Raw genomic sequence first — 20,605 nt, 5'->3', positions numbered from 1 at the left:
TTTGTCAGGCTTGTCACTCTATCTATCCTCTCTTTTCTATTTCTTCATCTGATTTGACACAAGTGTATGTGTGGTAGTGTTTAAGAGCTTGACCGAAATGAGTTTGCCAGTGAACTCAGATTATCTATCTCTGGAGAGGATAGCCCGCTACCGCCACGCCTGCTCCAACGGCTCGCCCTATGCCACGAACAAGCCCATCGACATCAAACCTCGTGGCAAGAGAGGGTATGACTGATCTCTGGAACTGGAACTGAAACAGTTTGTGGGAGGGCATGTCAGGGAATGGACCTTCACCTTAATTTTCTTTCTTGTACTATGAATTTGTAGGATTTATTTTCATATGGAACCATTTTCTATTATCTGCATTCTTTAGATAGTTAGGTATTCAGTGTTGTTACTTAATGTCAGCTTCTGCTTGGGTTGCTCTGTCTTTATAGTTAACATGTTGCATGTGAGAAGTTGAGATGGAGTAAATGAGTTTAGATGTGGTAGGACAAGGCAGGAGGAACATTTGATGAAACTGAACATCAGTGGAGCTTAAAAAGTGTCTTTCTTATTGCTCTATGTGTGGAAACTGTGACTGTGTAATGTGCATATGTGTGGCTGTATGTGTTTGTATGACTTGTGAACAAAGTGTGTGTGTGTGTGTGTGTGTGTGTGTGTGTGTGTGTGTGTTCTCTCTTATCAGAACATTAGTTGATGAATCGTTCCACCTGGACAACACAGAACTGGAGCTGTGTTCATAACTGAGCGTTGTGTAAATGGCCGTTGCTTGGCGGCTTGGTTGTGTCGTTAGAGCTCTGCCGAAACTGTAGTTCTGCTGTTTATTCTGCCTGACGTGTGTGTAATTGTGTGTATGTGCATGTTTGTGTTTCTCTGTGTGTTCCAAGAGCAGCATATATTCTGCTTTTACAAAACATGGTTAAGAGCAAGGTAAATGATAAATAAACAGGTTCCATCCACTCATCATCTAAAACATCAAGGTGTTCAGGAGGACAGGTCCGTTCACTTACCAGAGCGGAGCGTAAACTAATCATCAGAGCACTCTCTGTCCATTAAAGCTCACACAGAAAATGTTAAAACCTTGTTAGACCCATTTTCATACTACATTTCTCTGACTAACATGTACTCAGCGACCCCAGACTAAACTAAGATGTGCTATCATCTGATGTACATCTGTGCCCGCTTGCCTGTTTTTTCTGTGTGTCTGGTAGTATGTGTGTGTGGATAAACACGGAGTTCAACTGCGTGTCAATGTGTGTTTGTGCCTCTATAGTATTTGAATATGAAGCAGCGGTAATGGCTGGTGGCGTGTGTAGACATATAGATATAGAGAGAGCCTTGTCAATACTGTGGCCCAGCCATCTGTGCTCATTGCCTGCTCCTTAGTTAAGTGCTATTTATATCAGCATTTACTGAGTATGTTTATCTGCACCATATACTGAGCCTGGTTCATGGAAGAGGCCTTTTTTTTTTTAACAAAATCAATAATTTTGTCAATTACTGTGGTCACTTAATCTATGCAGTTCATTTTTATGACAAGAATAATATTTATTTCTACCACTAGGCGGCAGTGGTGTCTCTCTGAGTTGCATAAATTGCATCAAACTGTTTTCTAATTTGTTATTCACTCTTAAAGTGATGGTCATTAGATGTGTGCAAGAAGTGTTTTAGTAAGTCACCATTAACATAATAATACTTATTCAGTTCATTCTTTCAGTCATTCCGTTATTTATTTGGTTTTATTTGCTCACAGTCATTTTTTCAGTATTTAAATTTTCTTATAGTGCAGGTATTACACTAAGATTTGAATGGCAGTGTAAGCTGTAAATCCATAGCACATTAGCATCTTCACTGTTTTCTAATGAATCAGTTTTTGTCTAATCAATTCAGATTTAAATTTGGATGTAGAAAAAAATCAATCATTAATGGGACACATTTCCCTACTGTATAATAGTGAGAAATCAATAAGCAAAGTCATTGCAACTTTGGTATTAGGTTGTAATTGGTTGATTTTTTTATCACCTTTAAGAGAAAAATGATCTGTCTTGATAAGAAAATGTAAATTTTCATATAAGCTGTTGATTTTTTTTATAGCATACATATTGTTGAGCTCCTTGATTTTATGCTGAATATAAATATATATGAATAGTCTGTTTCTGACATGGGGGCAAACTAACATTCTTGCTCCCCTGCAAATTTAACCCCTGTTGACTAGGACTGTCTTACACCTCTGTTTCCTGTGGATGGCAGTAGTGTAGCCCAAAATGAAATGGTCATTATGTGTCAGTATGTGTTTATGTGAATGGATGCATGCACTTGTGGGCTGCATTCTTTTTCTCAAGAGATGAAAACAAGAACCGGTTGTGTGACTGTCATGCTATAAGTTAAATATTGGTTTCCATGTTCTGAACTCGGTGCTGATTGTTTCTGTCTTTAAACTAAAATCATTTGGTATAAATGTGTTCAGTTTCTTAAATACTGAACTTAGCAGGGTGACATGGGGTTGAGAATGTTTGCATACTTCTTGTGTGTGTTCTTTCATGTTGTCTGTTGTGTTTTTCATCATGAGATTTATTTGGTTTCAAGGTAGAGGAAAAGCGGTTGGTTTCCCCAGTTTTCTTAAGGAAACTGTTCTCTTTTGTTGTTCTTTCTTTGACCGCATGTAATATGCAGACCGTGGTAATAGGATTAGTTTCACCACTTTGACCAAGCTCTTGCATTGAAAGCATTAGATGTGCCTATTCAACTTGCCGTAACTCACTTTGAGCGCTCCACACACAGTCACATTTTTAGCTGTTTTACATAAAGCAGAATAAAAGATAAAACATACAAACCATCAAACCTGCCAGCGTGAAATCAGCTTCACTGTCCAGGAGATGTCAGTTAGGAGTGAAAGGCTTCACAAGTGTCTTTCATTAGTGTCCATTCTTGGTCTGGCATGAAATTTGAAACTGATGGACACATGGTGATATGGAAGGAAGTCGACCTTTAAATCAATTCACACAATGTAATTTCTCACCTTCACAATTGCACCTTCAGATTAGTAGTGCAGGGCCTGGTTAATGTGCACATTAAAGTACTTTTTTTTTTGCTCATTGGTGTGCATGTTTCTGTCTGCCTCTCCATCTGCATATGTGTACACAAGAAATTGTCATATTACTGTCTTTTCCTGTAGGTTTTTACTCCTTTCTTCCATGACATAAAAGCACAGATATATTATTGACAATGAAGCATCAGTAGCCGTGGCATGGATGACAATAGTGTTATGTCTATTGGTGTATTGAGCAATTTATTCTTCCTCATGATAACTAGAGGTGGATGCATTTTATCCTACTGCTTTCTAAATCTTGGACCCACACCTTTCCTGAACAAAAGACTAGTGTCCTCTGACTGATGTCATCCTCTTGGTACGTACGTCTATGGCCAGTTGCATTATTGATGACCTGTAAATATTCTCCCTGCTTTCAAGATGACGGGGCTGCAGTAATGTGTGTATGCTGATGTATCTGTGTTTCTGTTTACATGTGATGTGTTTTTTTCTGTATTTAATGCTCTTGATTTGATTTTTACTTCTTGGAGCAACAACTAGGGACCAAGCTACTGTTGTGTCTCTACTTTTTATTGTCTAATGCTGTTTTCACCTGATCCCCAATAGATGACTGCAGCAGAGACAAGTACATAAAATTTAGAAATATTCCGATGCAAGATGATGGTAGAAAGCAAGCTTCTGCAATAATGTTACTGTGTCGTTACATTTGCTCATGCATGCATGTAAATATTTATAACCAGGCTAAAATGGTACATCCATACTACATCTTGACTTTCACATCTCACCAAACATGTTTCTTTGCATTGTTCTTCATTTTTAGTTTTTTGTGTTTTAAACTTGATTGATTGGTGGCCTATTGTGATCCTCCAACCTATAAGATACAAACATAACTAATCCACATACAGCGCATTCAAAGGTGGAGTAGCTTGCTTGACTCGTTCATGCGTGATGGGCATGCCAGACAACTGATGCACCTATCTGCCTGGTGGAGTGCTACGATGCTGTCTGGGCTCCACTCTCTCCACACCTTTTTTACAGATAGTAACACACTGGTGATTCCATTTCATAGCCAGCAAGGCAGTGCTGATGTTTTTAGTTTTTTTTTTTTTTTTATGTGAGAGCACATAAAAACCAAATAACCTATTGTGTCCTGGGATAATAAGACAAACAAAACCATTCTGTTGAGGTGGATGTACAGTAATAATAAGTCTCTGAAGAGGATGCTGAAATGAGTTTAGTTGGTTCACGCAATTCATGACTGTAGTAAATAAAATTTGAGACCATGGGGAAAGATACACATTGTAGTTTAATACTGTCTTTTCTGTTTTTAAGCCTCTGTGCAGGGCATAAAAAATGTAGGGCTGGCGCAAAGTGGCCTTAAAAACGTTGTCAGACTTTGTAACACATTTTAGCCACAGTGGCTTTCATCAGACATTTAACATTATAGAAAAGTTGTGCGCTCGCAAATGCTTCTGTTGCTGTATATACGCCATAAACAAATTAGAAATGAAAATGATACAAACCACATATGTAGCCCTGACAAAATGAAATGTTAAAACAGTGTAGGCAATCAAAAACATACTTTATCTGTACAGTTCACTAAGCTGACAAGTTAGTTTATTAGCGTTAGCCTGTGGATAAATAAACCAGACTCAGTGGATAAATATTCGTTCATAGTCATTTTTTAAATAACTTGTTACAATTAATAGTAAAATTAATTTTGTCATCCTTTCCCTTCAGATATCTTCTGAGTTCACTCCTACACATTATATTCTCAATTTTAATAATGTTACTAAGCACCAATACATTCTTAACCCTTTATTGTACTTCTGACTCTTGCCAAAAAAAGCCCAAGCTTTTCAGTTAATTTGTGGTTTTCTCAGTTTATAGCTGAATCACACGATGAAACTCATCCAACACTCTTTGCACACTCTCTCCAGATCATTGGCATGTTTTAGCTGTTGGTTTTAGGTTACTGCAGCAGCCGAGTGATTGACACTTTAGACGATTGTTAGGATTGCTGAGGGATACAAGTCCCACCCTTCAGGAATTACTACTACCAAAACAACCCCTCCCACTCTAGACATACCCAAGCTGCAGCTTGGGCAAACAGCGAGACAGAGAGAGAAGAGGAGAGTCGTGTAAGTCAGAGAGAGGGACACAATTGTAAAAAGAGAGAAAAACAGACAGAGGTAAGGAGGGAGGAAAGGAACGTGGGAGGAGATCTTATTTCCACCAGTCAGGAAAAAATACTCTGTGCTGGATTAGGAAAGAGGAAGATCACATACTGATCTGGCAAGAAAGATAAGTGCAAGTGAGTGAGAGATAGAGTGAGAGCAGGGTAAAGAACCACCTACTGTCAAACGTTCAGAGCTCGAGGGGGAGCAGCAGTGTGACACACTTTTGGACGGAGGGTTTGATCTGACTAAACTCAGGTTTACTCTCAAGCAGCTCGGCAGACCTGACCGCTCCACCGGACTGAAGCTTCCACTGGATCACTTCAAACCAGTGAGGACTGTGGCCAGTGGACTCCAGGTGGCCTAGAGGGGGTGTCTGTGTGTGTGTGTGTGTGTGTGTGTGTGTGTGTGTGTGTGTGTGTGTGTGTGTGTGTGTGTGTGTGTGGCTTTACATGTGTGTGTGTGTGTGCCGTGTACACATGTAGTGTGTGTGGATGTGGAAGGAAAAGCCAGACCATGAGTATCATTCTCAAACCCCGGTCACGCTCTACCAGCTCATTGAAGAACACGGAGGGAATATGGTAAATAGTTGGGGAACTTTGTTCTGCTGGCAACATTTCAATGTCAATCCTGTTGTGTGTGTTGCTCTATTGTTCTCCATCTGCCTGCTCGTTGCTCTGTGAAATACTTTACCTCTGCCACACTAGCTTTGTCCCAAATTGTTCCTTTCCGTTTTTTGTCCCTGTTGGTTCGATGTGCTGTGTATTTGTTGATCTTTTAACTGTTTTCTTTGCTTCATTCTCTACGATCAAAACTCCCCTGGTTCATTGCAAAACTCTCTGTACCCTGTATATATGTCAGTGTGTGGTTTTTGTGTCAGTTCTTCTGTGCAATTCCTGTTGTGAAGTCAGAAGATTAGATTAACTCTGTCCTTAACTTCAGTGTATATTACACTTCATCAGCCTAACTCAATAATGACATGACACTTGGTGTTATTGTAATGACCCTGATGTCTTACCCTCAGTGTGGTTTTATAAGAACTCGCTGTCTAATCAGCTTGTAAAATTGTTTAAAACACAAGCTTGTAAAACAGCAAAGGCATCATCCATTGAGGAATGTGTTGAGTCGCTCCGTACATTCTCCTGTCTGCACATGGCTCCAGATTAATACAGGGTGCAGGGTGCAGGGTGCAGTGCCCGGGGCACAGCTCGCCCTGGCCTCCCCTCATGTCTCCTCCCCCCTCCTGTCTCAACTTGTCCTTCCCTGTCAGCACTCATTGCTTGGTAAGAAACTTCCCTGGAAGTTGATGTTCACAGTTGTTCCATTGTGGTTTTCTTAGGCATAACTGTAAAAAGGATCAGAACAACCCTGGATAAATACACTGTGTCCGTGTGATGGTTGTGGTGGTTGTGGCAGTGGGGAGCTTACTCCACAACATGTTTTTGAACCCTGTCGGACCTCCCTGCAGGGTTCACAGTGTTCTCACATTGTCAGTTTATTAATCTGCTCTACAACGTCCCCAGCAGGAAATGACGCTTGTGTGAAATGAAGACATATTAATTAGGTCTTGAGGGTCATAGTTTCTCTGAGCAGTGCTGATGATAGACAGTATGTGATGTGGTTTGATGCAGAGAGGGTGTAAAAGCATAGTGTGGTTATACATAAACCGGATATTAGTGTTAGAAAACGGAGTGCAGAATGTAGCTTTTTCTCATGTGGAAAGCTGAGGATCTGGCAATGTTAGGTTCGTATGAGCCATCTTTTTGAATGGCTACCAAAAGCAGTAATCAGCTGGACAAAGCATACCGCCTGCTCCATCTGTCCTGCCCTCCTCTCTTCTGTTATTTACTGTTTTATCTAGGCTTCTTTCACTAATTCTCATCATTGCTTTGTCTTTCATAATTATTATCTCTGTACTTGATATTTAAAGTAGATTTGTGACTCTTAGTTACTTAGTCACTTAAAAAACCTGAATTGTAGGTGATAATTCAGCTGTTAATGTTGTGAATGTTTTTGTGTGTGTGTGTGTGTGTGTGTGTGTGTGTGTGTGTGTGTGTGTGTGTGTGTGTGTGTGTGTGTGTATTTGAGCAGACAATTCCCTGTGTGTGTCTCTGGGTGTATATTTAAGACAGTGTTGTAGTCCGGGTGTGTGACATGCCCCCTAGCCTGACCAAACTCAAACAGACCCCACTCCACCCATCCGTGTAAATGTAGGTTTGTGTACAGAGACTTTTGATTATCCATCAGCATGTTAGCTCAGTAAATATGGCTTGACTTTTGGAAAGGTGAAGGATGAGGAATAGGGAGGATCGGATGTTTGTGAAATCCTATTAGCTCAACACCTATTGAAGCGCCTCTTACTCACTTCAAAACCAGAAGTGATGTTATAGTGTGCTGAGATAAAGCGTGGAGAAGTGGGGCATGTGTGACTTTGAACTCAAGTGTTTGCATCTGGCCTTTGTCAGCCCCCAGTTGGGCATCTCAGACAGGCAGTAAATGTTGAAGGTTACGTGTTGTCTGGCCTCTCATAGGGCCCGACATAGTGCAAGTTATCTAACATATTTTTCCACATTTGACCTTTAGTAAGCCAGACCTGAGATGACAAATAGGACCGAAAATAGGTTCATACTTAAGTGGACCTCTATGTATACGGAGGCAGAACTGGTTTGCTTTGCTGTGTGAGGTCATATGACACTGCATTGCCATGGTGATCTCTTTGTATGTGTCGCATGATTGACTGAGTTTTCTGAATGGCACAGTGACAGCGAGCACTAAAGCAGTGTCACGACTAAAGTGAAGGATTCACTTTGCTTATACCTGGCAGGGCAAGAAAGACTAGAAGAAAGAGCGAGACAGCAAGAGAGTGCAAACCCCTCAGGATCATTTTAGACAGACAAAAGAATGTAGTATAGTATAACTTTCTTCTAAATAAGTGCCCCTACCTTTTTCCAGTGCAGCTTTCTGTGAAGTGGTGTCCTGTATGTTAATTAGAAGCTGCGCTTTTTAATGTTCTAGCCAATGTGGCGTTAGATCCTTTTTCATTTATCTGCCAAAGACCATTTTGTAGCATTTGCTGCCTGGTGGGTGTTGATTTCACTTAGTGTACAGTATGTGTGTATTTGGGTGCTTCCGTTCATGAGTGAACGTGTGACTAAGAAGGAGTGTGTGTGAGTATGAGCCAGATAGAGAACGTGTTTTAGTTATCAGCGAGCGGTCAGCCACTTATCTATTTGGCCTGACTGCCCTGTGGGTGCAGGCCTCTTCACAAATTGTTTTTCTGTATCCTCTGTCACATGTCTCATGTTTTGCCCTGGTGTTGAGAGGGCAGTGTTGAGAATTAGAAGTTGGAACAATTAGAAGTACAGTGGAACTGAATGAGCTCACACATTACACCTTAATCTGGGAGATATGACAATACATTATGTATTGTTTCATCATATACCATGAAATACCCCTTTAATATCTCTGAGTGAGTTGGCATTGTGGGCAATGTTTTAAATCAAGGAGCAGGACTGCTTTATGTACATATTGGATTTAAAAAAATTTTTTGATTTGCTGCCTTAGTCAGAAACAGACATTCCTATATTTATTCATGAAAAGTTTCTCAGTTGAATTTCCAGAAACTGTACTATGTCACGACATACAGTGTATTGATATTACAGTATAACTTAATTACACCTACACCTGAGCTATACAGTATAATGTCATCCTGATATCAAACTTTTGTTTCTGTGATATTGTTACAGCTTAACTGTTTTCTGATCTTAAATGCTGCATTACAGGAAAGAGATACAATTTTGTGAACGTATCTAGAGCTGGGTATTGTTTGAAATTTTTTGATAGTTCTGTCAAGATGGTACCTGAGTTTTAGTATCAATACCAAAATAATATTTTTTTTCTGTGCCTTAGTACAAGGAATTTAATGTAATTATTGTACCAAACCTGTTTTTCATTTAGCAAAATACAACAAATGTCTCAATGCATCAGTATTTAATGTTGTACTAACACAAGTAGCTGCAAGAACTTTTCCATAATAGAAACTAATACAAGTTAAGGCTAAGACTCACACTGACACAATGCCAAACCAGTCAGATAAGTCAAGCTAGGTATTGATCCTCAACATCCTAAAAATATTGTCCCATTATCGACGTGGAGTTAAAAATATTGTAATATCTCACTACCATTTGGTGAGTTAGTTTATTGATGTAAATACAAATATTAACAACTTTAGATAATCAAGTAAAAACATTAGGTGGTGGTGATAAAGCCATGACATATTTGGTGGTTTAAATACCTTTTACCTGACAACACATTTAGTTTAGTAAATTAACATGACAAGACGATCTATTTTCCTCTGTTATCTCTGGTGGGATTCATCATTGTCTTTTGAAAACACAATGACAGTTAGAGTAGTTAACATTTTCTAAATACTAACTAATACTCTACCTTTCTCTGATTTTCTGGGACACCAACTTTTCTAACTGCATGGCGCCGCTACAATATACTTTTAAAGTTATCAGTCATATAAGCATGTAAAGCAGAGATGTTGGCTCTGTAGCATCACCAAGCCAAGCTAGCTTTTCCATTAGATGACATACGTATTGAATGTGTCACTGTGCCCACTCTGCCATCTGTGTGTTTCACCTTTGGTCTCGTTCTTCTTTTATCAAGTCATGGGTTGCTGTTTTGCATTTAGAACACTGTCAAGGATACCACATGCATGCAGGGGGAACACACTCTTCACAATCCTCATAAAAAAGAGACACTTGAATGCTCTCTCTCTCACACACACACACACACACACACACACACACACACACACACACACACACACACACACACACACACACACAGGTCTGACATGCCTCTCCTTGTCCTTCCTCCACTGCCTGCTCCCCTCTGTATCCTCACAGCCTTCTAAAATAAATCAAGTGTCGTCTTCCCTCTGTCTGCTTCAACACACAGCTCTGCTCTGATCCACACTACTCTACAAGATGGTGTTTGGAAAGTGTTTTTCATAGTTTTTGGTCAATTTATCTTCAGTTTTATCCCAATTTTAGTTAAGGTGAACGTTTTTTTAGATGTTCTGTATAAACCCAGCACAACTTGCACTTTAGAAACAGACCAAAACATCATGTTTGCATTACATATTGTGTCTGGTAATGTTGGACATTTTCTGGTACACCAACTCTGAATGATTGTTGTAAAACAGAGCTGCACTATGCATCCCTCAGCTGATTATTTATCAAAGACGCTTATGCCCTGACCTCTTTCTCCAGTACGTCTCCTCACAGCTCTGTCACGTCAACTCCTGCAGTGTTTATAATTGCTCAAATGACCCAGGGCTGAAAATGAATGAGTCATTGATCTATGCAATTTTTGTGTGTGTGTGTGTGCGTGCGTGCGTCTGAGAGAGAGAGAGACAGACAGATGGAGAAGGAGAAAGTAGATGGAGATAGAACTGATAGAAAGCCAAAGAGAGAGAGAGGATAAAAGAGTGTTGCAGTGTCCTTAGGCATGTACTGTATGTGACCCAGCAGTGTCCTACAATATAAAGTCACAAGAGCCACAGCTCATCAGTCTCAGTACCATTACAACTAAGTTTTCTGTGTTTAAACGTAGCATTGCCCTTTCACAGTGGATTTGAAAAGTTTTCTGCCAACAAACAAGCCCTTTTTTTTTCCTCCAGCTGAAGCATGAAACTCTACTCCTGTGGGAAACCATGTCCCTGCAGGTCATCCTCTTGTCTACTCGTGTATCTGCGGGCTATTGTAGCTAAATAAACTTACCTCTGTGTGCCTTTCACAGCATTGTGTTACTTTTATCATAGTTTATTTGTCTTTTTTTCATTTTCCAATGAACCGTCTTTAGACATCAGGTAAATATTGAGCTTTGATTACAGCAAAGTTTCTAAGTCTTCAGTGTCTAAAAGGAAAATATGCTTGCTGCAGGAATTAGTCAAGTGAAATATATGGGTTACACATATGCATTTCTGACAGGAATTAAATAGTCGAGACAATTTATTGAAGTTTATAGCCCTAAAGTCACAAGTTTGTTCCAGAGAGTTTTTACAGACTTTGAAAGAAAGAAAAACACACCTCCGGCAGATGGAAATGAACTGCGATGGCTAATACCATCAAGTTAACAGCAGGAGTTACATCAGGTTCTATAGTTGCATTCAATTAGATGTGGTTACATGTGAAAAATTATATCTCATTATTACAAGAATAATTTCATAGCTCACACTGTCTCTTGCATTGCAGTTTATGGATGTTACTGAAATAAGATGTTACCTGTATTTGTTTTGTTTTGAAATAATCATGTCAAAATTGATGCAGTAAATAACTTGACTTCTCTAAAGAAAACCACTTTGGCAAATGGAATTATAACTGTAGAATCTATTTCCAAATGTAAAATTTGTAGAATTTTTCTAGCACAAAAACAAAAAAAGATGGTAGGGATAGGTGGATGGTGAACGGGAGTTGAGGGCAACTGTAAGCAGTGATATTCTGCAGATGGGATATCTGGAGCAGCCTGAAAGAGCTCTCTGTCATCCGTCCAGTGTTTGTGCATCAAATATTTCCTTCCTTGCCGATTATGTCTCGGTTCAGTATCACTCCCTTTTTGGGTAAACTGTGGTTTTCCATTATCTCGGCCTCCCATCTCAACAATAATCCTCTTGTGAGTTCTAATCATGCTTTCTGTTGATTCTCACAACATAGTCATAGGGGTGTTGACATTTTTCTTTTCCTCGCACTACGATGTCAGTGCTGGTGCAATACCTTCGGGAGCTGGTTGCAAAGATTATTCATGTCATTCACCTAAAAGGCCGTGTCTGTGGAGTCACATTGCACACGCTGTGACGGGAGATATGTTATGTGTCAGAGGTTTGGCTGAGAGTCAGTGTAGGCCGTGACGTCAGAGTAAGTGATAATGAATCAGCTGTTAAACATATGCTTGTTTTCACGTTTCGGCACTTTCACTATCTCTCTATATGTCATCTTTGTCTCTTTCTTGTTCGCAAACATGATGCACAAACTTCGCGCACAAAAACCCCAGGAAAACAGACTGACCTGTTCCCAGGAATGACAACGTATAAGTCACCTGTGTGAGTCTGGGCTTTCTCACCTGGGGTGAATATAACAGATGGATCGCTCGATGTGAAAAGAAGGTGTAGATTGGGGGTTGTGTATGAGTATGTGTCTGTATGTGTGAAGGTAAAACTGGTTTAGAGTGACATGGTTTTGATCTAGTACTAAATATAGAAAGACAGAGGGACAGAGATCGGGGTGATGTGTGTAAGATAAGACAAACACAACTGGGGAGAAAACTTGCTGGAGTCATTGTAACTCACATATTGTGTCTGTGTGTTTTCCTAAGACCTGGTTAGAGATGGGGACGAGGACAATACGATTGCCCTTCACTCAGTCATCAGGCAGACGGCCAAAATATCTCATTCCAAAACTAAAGCTCAGACTCAGCTCCTGCCACTCAGAGAGATCACAGAGAGATAGCACTGCATTTTAGCCAATTATTTGTTGAAGAAAATATGCTTGGCATGTCCTGCATTTTCCTGTGGCTGTGTCAAGTGTGTTCAGATGCACAGCGAATAGCTATTGTTTCTGATGTTAGAAGTAACTGCACTAGAAAATGTAGAAAGTGTTCTAGAAATATATATGTAAATAATATTTTATTTATTTTCTTATTTATTTTACTTTTTCTTTCAGGCCCTTTGCACTTAGAAGTCATTGCTTATTCTTGTTTTGGATGGTTTATGCTACAGTTAACCAGGATATATTAGGTTTGCTATGTTAAAATGTAGCATTCTGGCTCCTAACTTAAAGAATGCCTGCTATATCATGAATGTAATTCATAGACTGTGCATTGAATGGATATTATTGACACACTGACTCTCAACAGATAGACGGAACATGAAATGCTTGTAGTTCGGGGCGTGCGAGGCTGAGTCTTGGACTCTGTCCACGACATGGCCTTTGGGCAGGAAGACCGACTTCCTCCTATTAAAATAATCTCTCACAAAACACTCACGAGCGCAATCTCCGATTTTCCAGATCTACAAACCAAACTTGATAAACACAATTTAAAGTGATAATATCCTGTACCTATCAGAGGTCAGTGAGTCATCTGTTACTGAAAATTTGAAATATCCTGAAGAACACGTACAACCTCAGGATGAAAAACAGGAAGGGGACTGATAGCAGCATTAGTCATTTCTCATTGTGTAATGACAATGAATATTTTAGTTGGATGTTTTAAGTTCTGCATTGGAACGTACTTTCTACACCATACAAACGCAAGTATATGTACACTTGCACTCTTCTTTCTGTTCTTAGGACATCTTCTGCTCTTCCACATGTATAAACATACTGGCAACAGCCATGAAAATGCTAACATTGGCAGGGTGTCCTGTACTGGTTAAGGATGGATGGGTGGATGGATAACATTAGATTAAATGTGTGGCTATTTCCATAGAAAGGATGATGATAACAAATGTGTATTACGCATCGCGCTGAGGGGAATCCTCCCCTGACCTCAGCATCCACACCAGAGGGGATTATGGGATTGCTTGGTAGCCCTAGCAATGAGGCAGATATCCCTGGAGACAGGCATTAGTCATCACCTGGGCAAACAATCACCTAGGAGACTAAGGAGCTCATCGTGACATTGCAGTGGGAAATGGTGTCAGTGGTTTAGAAACGCCTTTCAGCTGTGAGTCAGTGGCATTGTTAGAGCAGAGGTATTCCCTGTGGCCCTGTGCACAGTTTAAACAAAGTATATCGCTTGTGGTTTTATGTAGATGGCTTTGAATATTGCTGCATTAGTTCTAACTGTTGGGGATGTGCCAATTAGTCTGCCACCAGTCATAATCATCCAATAATCAGCCAGATAATGAGTGACTGGCTGATTATAATTTTAATAAATCACGGATATGAGCAAATTTATGCCTGGCAGCAGTGCATGAGTAGTGTGGAGCCTAGTATAGGGCATGTCATGTGTTGCTTTGAATTTCACAGCTCATGACCATTTAGCCAGTCTACACCAACATATGGAAATATATGGCAGAGGCTGCTGCTGTATTTGAAAAAGACATTGATGTTGGTTTAGTCAATATGTGAGTAGGTTCTAAAGTCATGTAATTAAGGTTTGCACAAAATCTGATTTATTTAGGCGTGAATAGATGAGTTATGTCAGCACAGTACAATCTGTTATAGACCACACTTAGTAAATGAGGTTAATTTATTAATGCATGCTTAGTTTGTACTTTTATGAGAAGTGGTATGTAAAAATTCTGGGGAGGTTTGCATCGTTTTAGGCGGCAGTCAGATTGGCACTGTATCCTTCCTCTCATCTTTTGTCTGTTAAGAGAAAATCAGACATGCTGCATCGTACATTTTGACTCTTTAGCATAAGTGTCACTGTTCAGAATGATCACCAATGTTGCTTGACCAGTCAAATATCATCAGAATTTAAACTTTAAATTCTGCACTCAGACATTTTCTCTGTTTATAATACTGAATAAAATAGTGTCAACTGTGCATTGTCATATTCTAACTTTTGTCTCTTTCTCTTTCTCTTCATGTGCAGTTTCGACGTGGACAATGGCACGTCATCAGGTCGCAGCCCCCTGGACCCAATGGCCAGCCCGGGCTCAGGCCTCATCCTGCAGGCCAATTTTGTCCACAGCCAACGGAGAGAGTCGTTCCTCTACCGCTCCGACAGTGACTACGACCTCTCGCCCAAGTCTATGTCTCGAAACTCCTCCATTGCCAGTGACATGTGAGTGCATTATGTTCATTATGACCTTCGTAAATGAACCCAAGTGCTCCCTATTGTGCTGAATGCTGTTAGTTCTACTTTTTTCTGCCTCTCTGAATCTGTGTCATGGCTGGATGTTTATCAGACCAGGTCTTAAAGCTGCCATGCTGATCACTTTGGCCCTGGTTGGAAGTGTGCATGACCAACAGCTGACTGTGTAGTGTCACATCTATTCTTAGCCACATCCAGTAGCACAAATGCGATGGTCAGTGACAAAGTATCCACAAGCACAGTTCATGTGTCTCTGACATTTTTCCAAATTGTTGATTATGCCTGTATCACTCATAAGGTCAATGGAATGGATTTGTGCACTGCATTTAATCTGTTTAAGTTCTGAGTTCACTTGGTCATTTGTATTTTACAATACCAACTCCCCATCACCTTACAGCTGTAGAAAGGAACACTCAAATCAGCCAGCATCCTCTGGATCAGTGTATATGTTGATAGCCATTTCCCACACTATGGTGGCTATCCAGTTACAGTTACTGTACACTTAGTGCTGGAGGAAATAAAAATATTGACTAAAACCTGGCATTTCGATCCAGTCGACAGGAAAAGACAAGACAAATGAAAAATATGTCCTACAGTAACCTTAGACTTCCTCCTTACTGCTACTGCTTTTTGCTCTGTAGTATTACCCCAACCTCCATCGACCTACACCCACTATCTGGTTACCATGTTAACCATTGTTACAGTTAATCCTTTATGTCTCATTCTTATTCATATCTTTTTTTTCTGCTGAATTACATATACAAGATATAGCTAGTGGGAGGCAACTTGTCTTGACAGCTCTCCTTATGAAATTCTTAATAATGCATCTTAACAATCAAGTTAAACTTGTGAAAGATTAAATAGCATTTTTCGTAAAGTACTTAACAAAGAGGAAGATAGTCCAGAAATTTCTAAGAGGAAATTCAGTACAAGAAAACAGAGTTAGAGCAGCGTCTTTGTGTCCTAAAAGGTTTAAAAGTTAAGTAAAAGGTGAACATCTATCTATACAGTCATCTTTACTCTCAATACCTTCTGTTTGTCTTGCAATAGGAGACCTGGCAAGTCTGTGTCTCTTTTGACTTTCATGCCAGGCATGTCGGCTCACGTGCCAGTGGGTGTGTGAGTGACGTGGCTGTGGTCTAGTACAATGTAGCAGTAGGGGAGAAGCTTGATGACGCTAACACACTCCTGTCACCTGAGCAACTGTTGACAGTCTTGGCAGTCATAATGTAGCTCGGATGTCAGCAGGAATCTGACTCAAAGTTTACAGTTATAATTCCTTTAGCTAGAACGTAACTACTTTATGTGTATAGAGACATGTCCAACAATAAACCCCCTCAATCCTGTTAGTGAAACCAGAAACTGTTTTGAAACTACTACACATTGTGAAGTAGGGCCTCAGCTGTTAGCTGATGTGTTGAGTAAACATGTCACTGTGACTGAGTGCATCAGAGGCGCTGAAACTAATCTAATGTGATGACCCCCCACCCCAACCCAACCCACCCCACCCCACCACCCCACCCACACACACACACACACACACACACACACACACACACACACACACACACACACCCTGCTCCTCCCACCCCCTCCGCCCCTTTGACCTTTGCAGAGCATGAGCACACTGTTGTTGAATGTCATTGTACTATAGACCTGCATCTAACATTAAAGCCACTCTGTTTGTTTCTTCCAGTCATGGTGACGATATGATTGTAACACCATTTGCACAGGTGAGCGCTTGTGCCAGTTTTGTCGTCTTATCCTCATGTTTTATATTGCCATAAATTCATGATGCTGTATGATTCTTAATCTGTCATGTGCCCTTCAGGTTCTTGCCAGCTTGAGAACTGTACGAAACAACTTTGGTGCATTAACTAATCTACAGCAAGACAGAGCGTCCAATAAGTAAGTTTGTTTCAAATAGAAATAAAAAAACTTTCTTAGTTGGAGGAGAGAGTTTGTTACAGGCAACGATGATGCTAGCAATATCTGACCACAGACACTTGACTAAGATGTTTTACTAAATAAGTGCCAGTGATTTGGAGTCATTCCACCTGATGGAACTGTGTCCAGTGCTCGCTTACAGTTTGGCTTGGCTCGCCCTCTGCTGTTCTTATTGAGTACTACAACAACAGTAGTATATATATATGTATATATGTGTAAAGGTATGGTGCTCCTTAATATTTGTAGAAATGAGCAAAAAGAAATGGTGCTTCCTAACTGCTTAGAGTCATTTGGAGAGTTTTAATGAATATGTTTAGTAAACTACTGATTGTATTGTTTTGGGAAAGGAAACGTCTCAGTGTGTGTGTGTTTGTTTCACCCTTGACAGGAGATCACCCATGTGTAACCCACCACCTATCACCAAGACCACCTTCACAGGTATGTGGACAGTGAGGGGGGATGATAACTTGTGTCTCCTGTGTGTGTGTTTGTGTGTGTGTGTGTGTGTGTGTGTGTGTGTGTGTGTGTGTGTGTGTGTGTGTGTGTGTGAGATTTGATGTGTGGTCTGATAATCAGGAACAGTTTTTGCCATACAAAATGTAAATATTATCAGTAGAGGTAACACTGTTACTGATGTTTATCATTTATAAGTAGCATCCAAACATTTAATAAAGGGTTCATTACACACTACGATGGGGTTGTAAGCAGATTTACAGTAAGCGATTATTGAAATATTTTTCAACAACTATAACTCCTTCTTTGGGCACCAATAAATGGAGACTGGAGTATAAAACAAAGTTGTAATAATGTCAAATATGTCTCCACAGGAGAAGTTATAACTGTTGAAAAATACTGTTTGTCAATAAACACTTAAAAATGTTCTTATATCTGCTTACAGTTGCATTATAGTGTTACAAAACGTTCATTAAATGTTTATATATTGCTCATAAATGCTAAATAGGAAGACTTAAGGTGTTATTGCATGAGCAGAATTGGTAGTGGTAGTAGTAGTATGCACTTACCAACTTACAACTGGAAGCTAAATAGATAAAAACTGATATAACAGTGTTGTAACTGTGATGTTTTTGTCTATTGTAAGATATTATCATGGTGCTGGCAAACACAGGCATACTGTGCAGGGAGCCAAAGAACATGATCATAATATCCAACATGGTCAGAATAAAAATATGGATGACATATTTTGCAGAGGATGAGTTCATTTGAGCAAATTAATGGACAAGAGATAAAAAGGACAGTAGAACTAGTAAACGAAGACCCAATATTTTCCTGTTGTTCGCTGTTGTTTTAGCATTTTCTGTAAAGTTTGGATAAGTTCGGCTCTTTGTGGCTTCTGTTGTACAGCCAGGGTGCTGTCTTCAGTCGGTTCCTGAAAAGCAACAGTTACAGTTTGACAAGACAGGTGAACATATACTCACATACTGTCTGCTCTTATCTAGTCCGTTGCAAGCTAACAGTCATATCCACCCGTTGTATATTGATCATTACAGACAGTTTGTCGACCACCAGATCTTTATGTTCTTAATCAGTTTTTTTCTTGAATTATTATTCCAATTTTATTCATATAAAATTTTCAGAAACCAGTTCCTGTACTTTATATTAGATCTGTAAGGGTGTGGTGATGGAGACAAGCCAAAGAATCTTTGAAAAGATGCTCAAGTGTTAAGTTTTGGTTTACACAATACAGCCGCCAATGGAGTGCCATGAGGCTGCTATGTTTTACCAGTTTATCCATAACCATAGATTTATCAATACTTCAGTATACAGTCATACCTGACTTTGATAGTCTGATGTGCTGTAAAGCACGAGACAGACACCGTCTACCGCACAGCCTGTCTGGCCTACTTTAAGGTGAGTTTTTGTTCATAGGAGGACATGGCACAGACAGTCTTAGATGGCAATAATAGACTTGTCCTTGACAGTCACTTTGCTCTTTAGCAGTATCAATGGCTGTAACCTAGCTGGTGTTTGCAGGAGAGACCATATAACCTTCACCATTGATAAATAATTTCACTGTTTTGTTTAGTAAATTGATCCCTATGACACTTGCTCAGATACACATAGAGTCACATACAACACACACATTCATGCACATTGTAAATGAGGGTAAAAACGTTTTTTTTATTATTATTAAGTGCACAAAAATGAAAATACTCAAATATTAACAGAGCAAAATTTGCTTTTTTCCATGTTTAAGGGAGATCTTTCCAGCCAGTCATCCCCAGGAATCACATTCCTGATGCATAACCTGCTTATATATGAGGGACTGGTGACATTTAGCTAAATTTAGAACATAATCACACTGGTGCACAGCCATTATGAGCCCTGCCATAAACTGGTGACAGCTGTGAGTCATGAAACATGATTGTTTGAGAATATTGACTACTTGAAATGCAAAGAGTTACTGAGGCAGCGAATAAGTCACCATGCAGAGAAAGACAATAAAGGAAGTATAATTAATAGTAACTCAGTCAAAAGTGGGATTATATTTAGGCTTCCTGGCTCTTTCTCTGCTTTTCAAAGCATTTTTCTGTGATCTGTCTCTAACTTACTGTTGAGATAAAGAAAATTATTTTAGACTCTTCTCAGATGTAAAAAAAAAAAATTACCAGTAATTCTGTGTGACCCTTCACCTACCGTGGATGAAAATAGATAGAGAGGGAGACTTTGATTCATAGCAAACTATGCTCTAGACTTTCACGTTACATATACAGACAATATTCTTTTGTAACATTTAACATCCCATATACTCAGTCCAAAATGTTGTTACAGTTTTTCATACCTTTGGTTTGTAATCTGGATATAAAGTTAATTATAATGTGAGTGAGGCCACAACTCTAAATCACGCTTTCTTTTCCTCTCTCCTTGGTCCCGTGCATGGAAAAAAGAGGGTTTGAGGTACTTACTCATATCAGGTCTCAAATGAATATGACATTTTATTTAAATGGACATCTTAAGTAGGATTTAACATGATGGATAATTATTTTTCTTTCCATATGGGGCAGACAGGACATGCTAAAGATGAATATTTGCCAATATCGTCCTTTTCCCTTTTTAGAGGAATACTGAGGAACAAAAAGCCATAGTGTCCGTGAACACAAGACCAGAATGGAAGTAATCTGAGGAAATATAAACAAAGAAAAGCATTACAAAAAAATAGTTATTAATTGATTCCAACATCTCAAATTTAAGTTTTTTTTTTACCTTTTGTGGGTTGAATATCATCACCTTGAGCTCTGGGAACTTGTGATCGGCATTTGTCACTATTTTCCAATATTTTATTTACCAAGTAATTACCCATTACCCATCATTATTAAGTAAATTATAATGAAAATAATTGTTCAATTCTGTTACAATTTATAGATATTTTACAGCTTTGTTTTATAAAAGTATAACTAGTTGCTATTTGATTATTCTAGGCTCTCCGTCCTCCTCCTCTTCCTCCTCCTCTCGCATCTTCTCCCGCTCACAGTCCGACTTCACTGTCGAGCTGTTCCGGTACATAGTTTGGCTGCAGCCCTGCGTCTGTGCAGCAGAGTGGCCTCTCCGAGCGCCGGTGTCTGATGTCGCACTAAGCATGAGA

The 20,605-nt window shown here is 39.6% G+C and overlaps 1 protein-coding gene across 1 annotated transcript in view; it reads left to right on the top strand.

The window, feature by feature from the left end:
- Positions 1 to 5,686: 5,686 nt before the first annotated feature.
- Positions 5,687 to 20,605, top strand: part of pde4d (phosphodiesterase 4D) — a 32,223-nt gene continuing 17,304 nt past the window's right edge. The window contains exons 1-5 of the mRNA XM_022757840.1: positions 5,687 to 5,810; positions 14,836 to 15,027; positions 16,754 to 16,790; positions 16,889 to 16,965; positions 17,393 to 17,442. Coding sequence (XP_022613561.1) covers positions 5,746 to 5,810; positions 14,836 to 15,027; positions 16,754 to 16,790; positions 16,889 to 16,965; positions 17,393 to 17,442 — 421 coding nt within the window. The 5' untranslated portion in view covers positions 5,687 to 5,745. The remainder of the gene's footprint in view (positions 5,811 to 14,835; positions 15,028 to 16,753; positions 16,791 to 16,888; positions 16,966 to 17,392; positions 17,443 to 20,605) is intronic.

This window comes from Seriola dumerili, unplaced genomic scaffold (assembly GCF_002260705.1).
Source record: "Seriola dumerili isolate Sdu_G_001 unplaced genomic scaffold, Sdu_1.0 BDQW01000290.1, whole genome shotgun sequence".
Taxonomy (NCBI): Eukaryota; Metazoa; Chordata; class Actinopteri; order Carangiformes; family Carangidae; genus Seriola; species Seriola dumerili.
The sequence above is the reverse complement of the archived record's forward strand: the minus strand, read 5'-3'. Positions and strand labels throughout refer to the sequence as shown.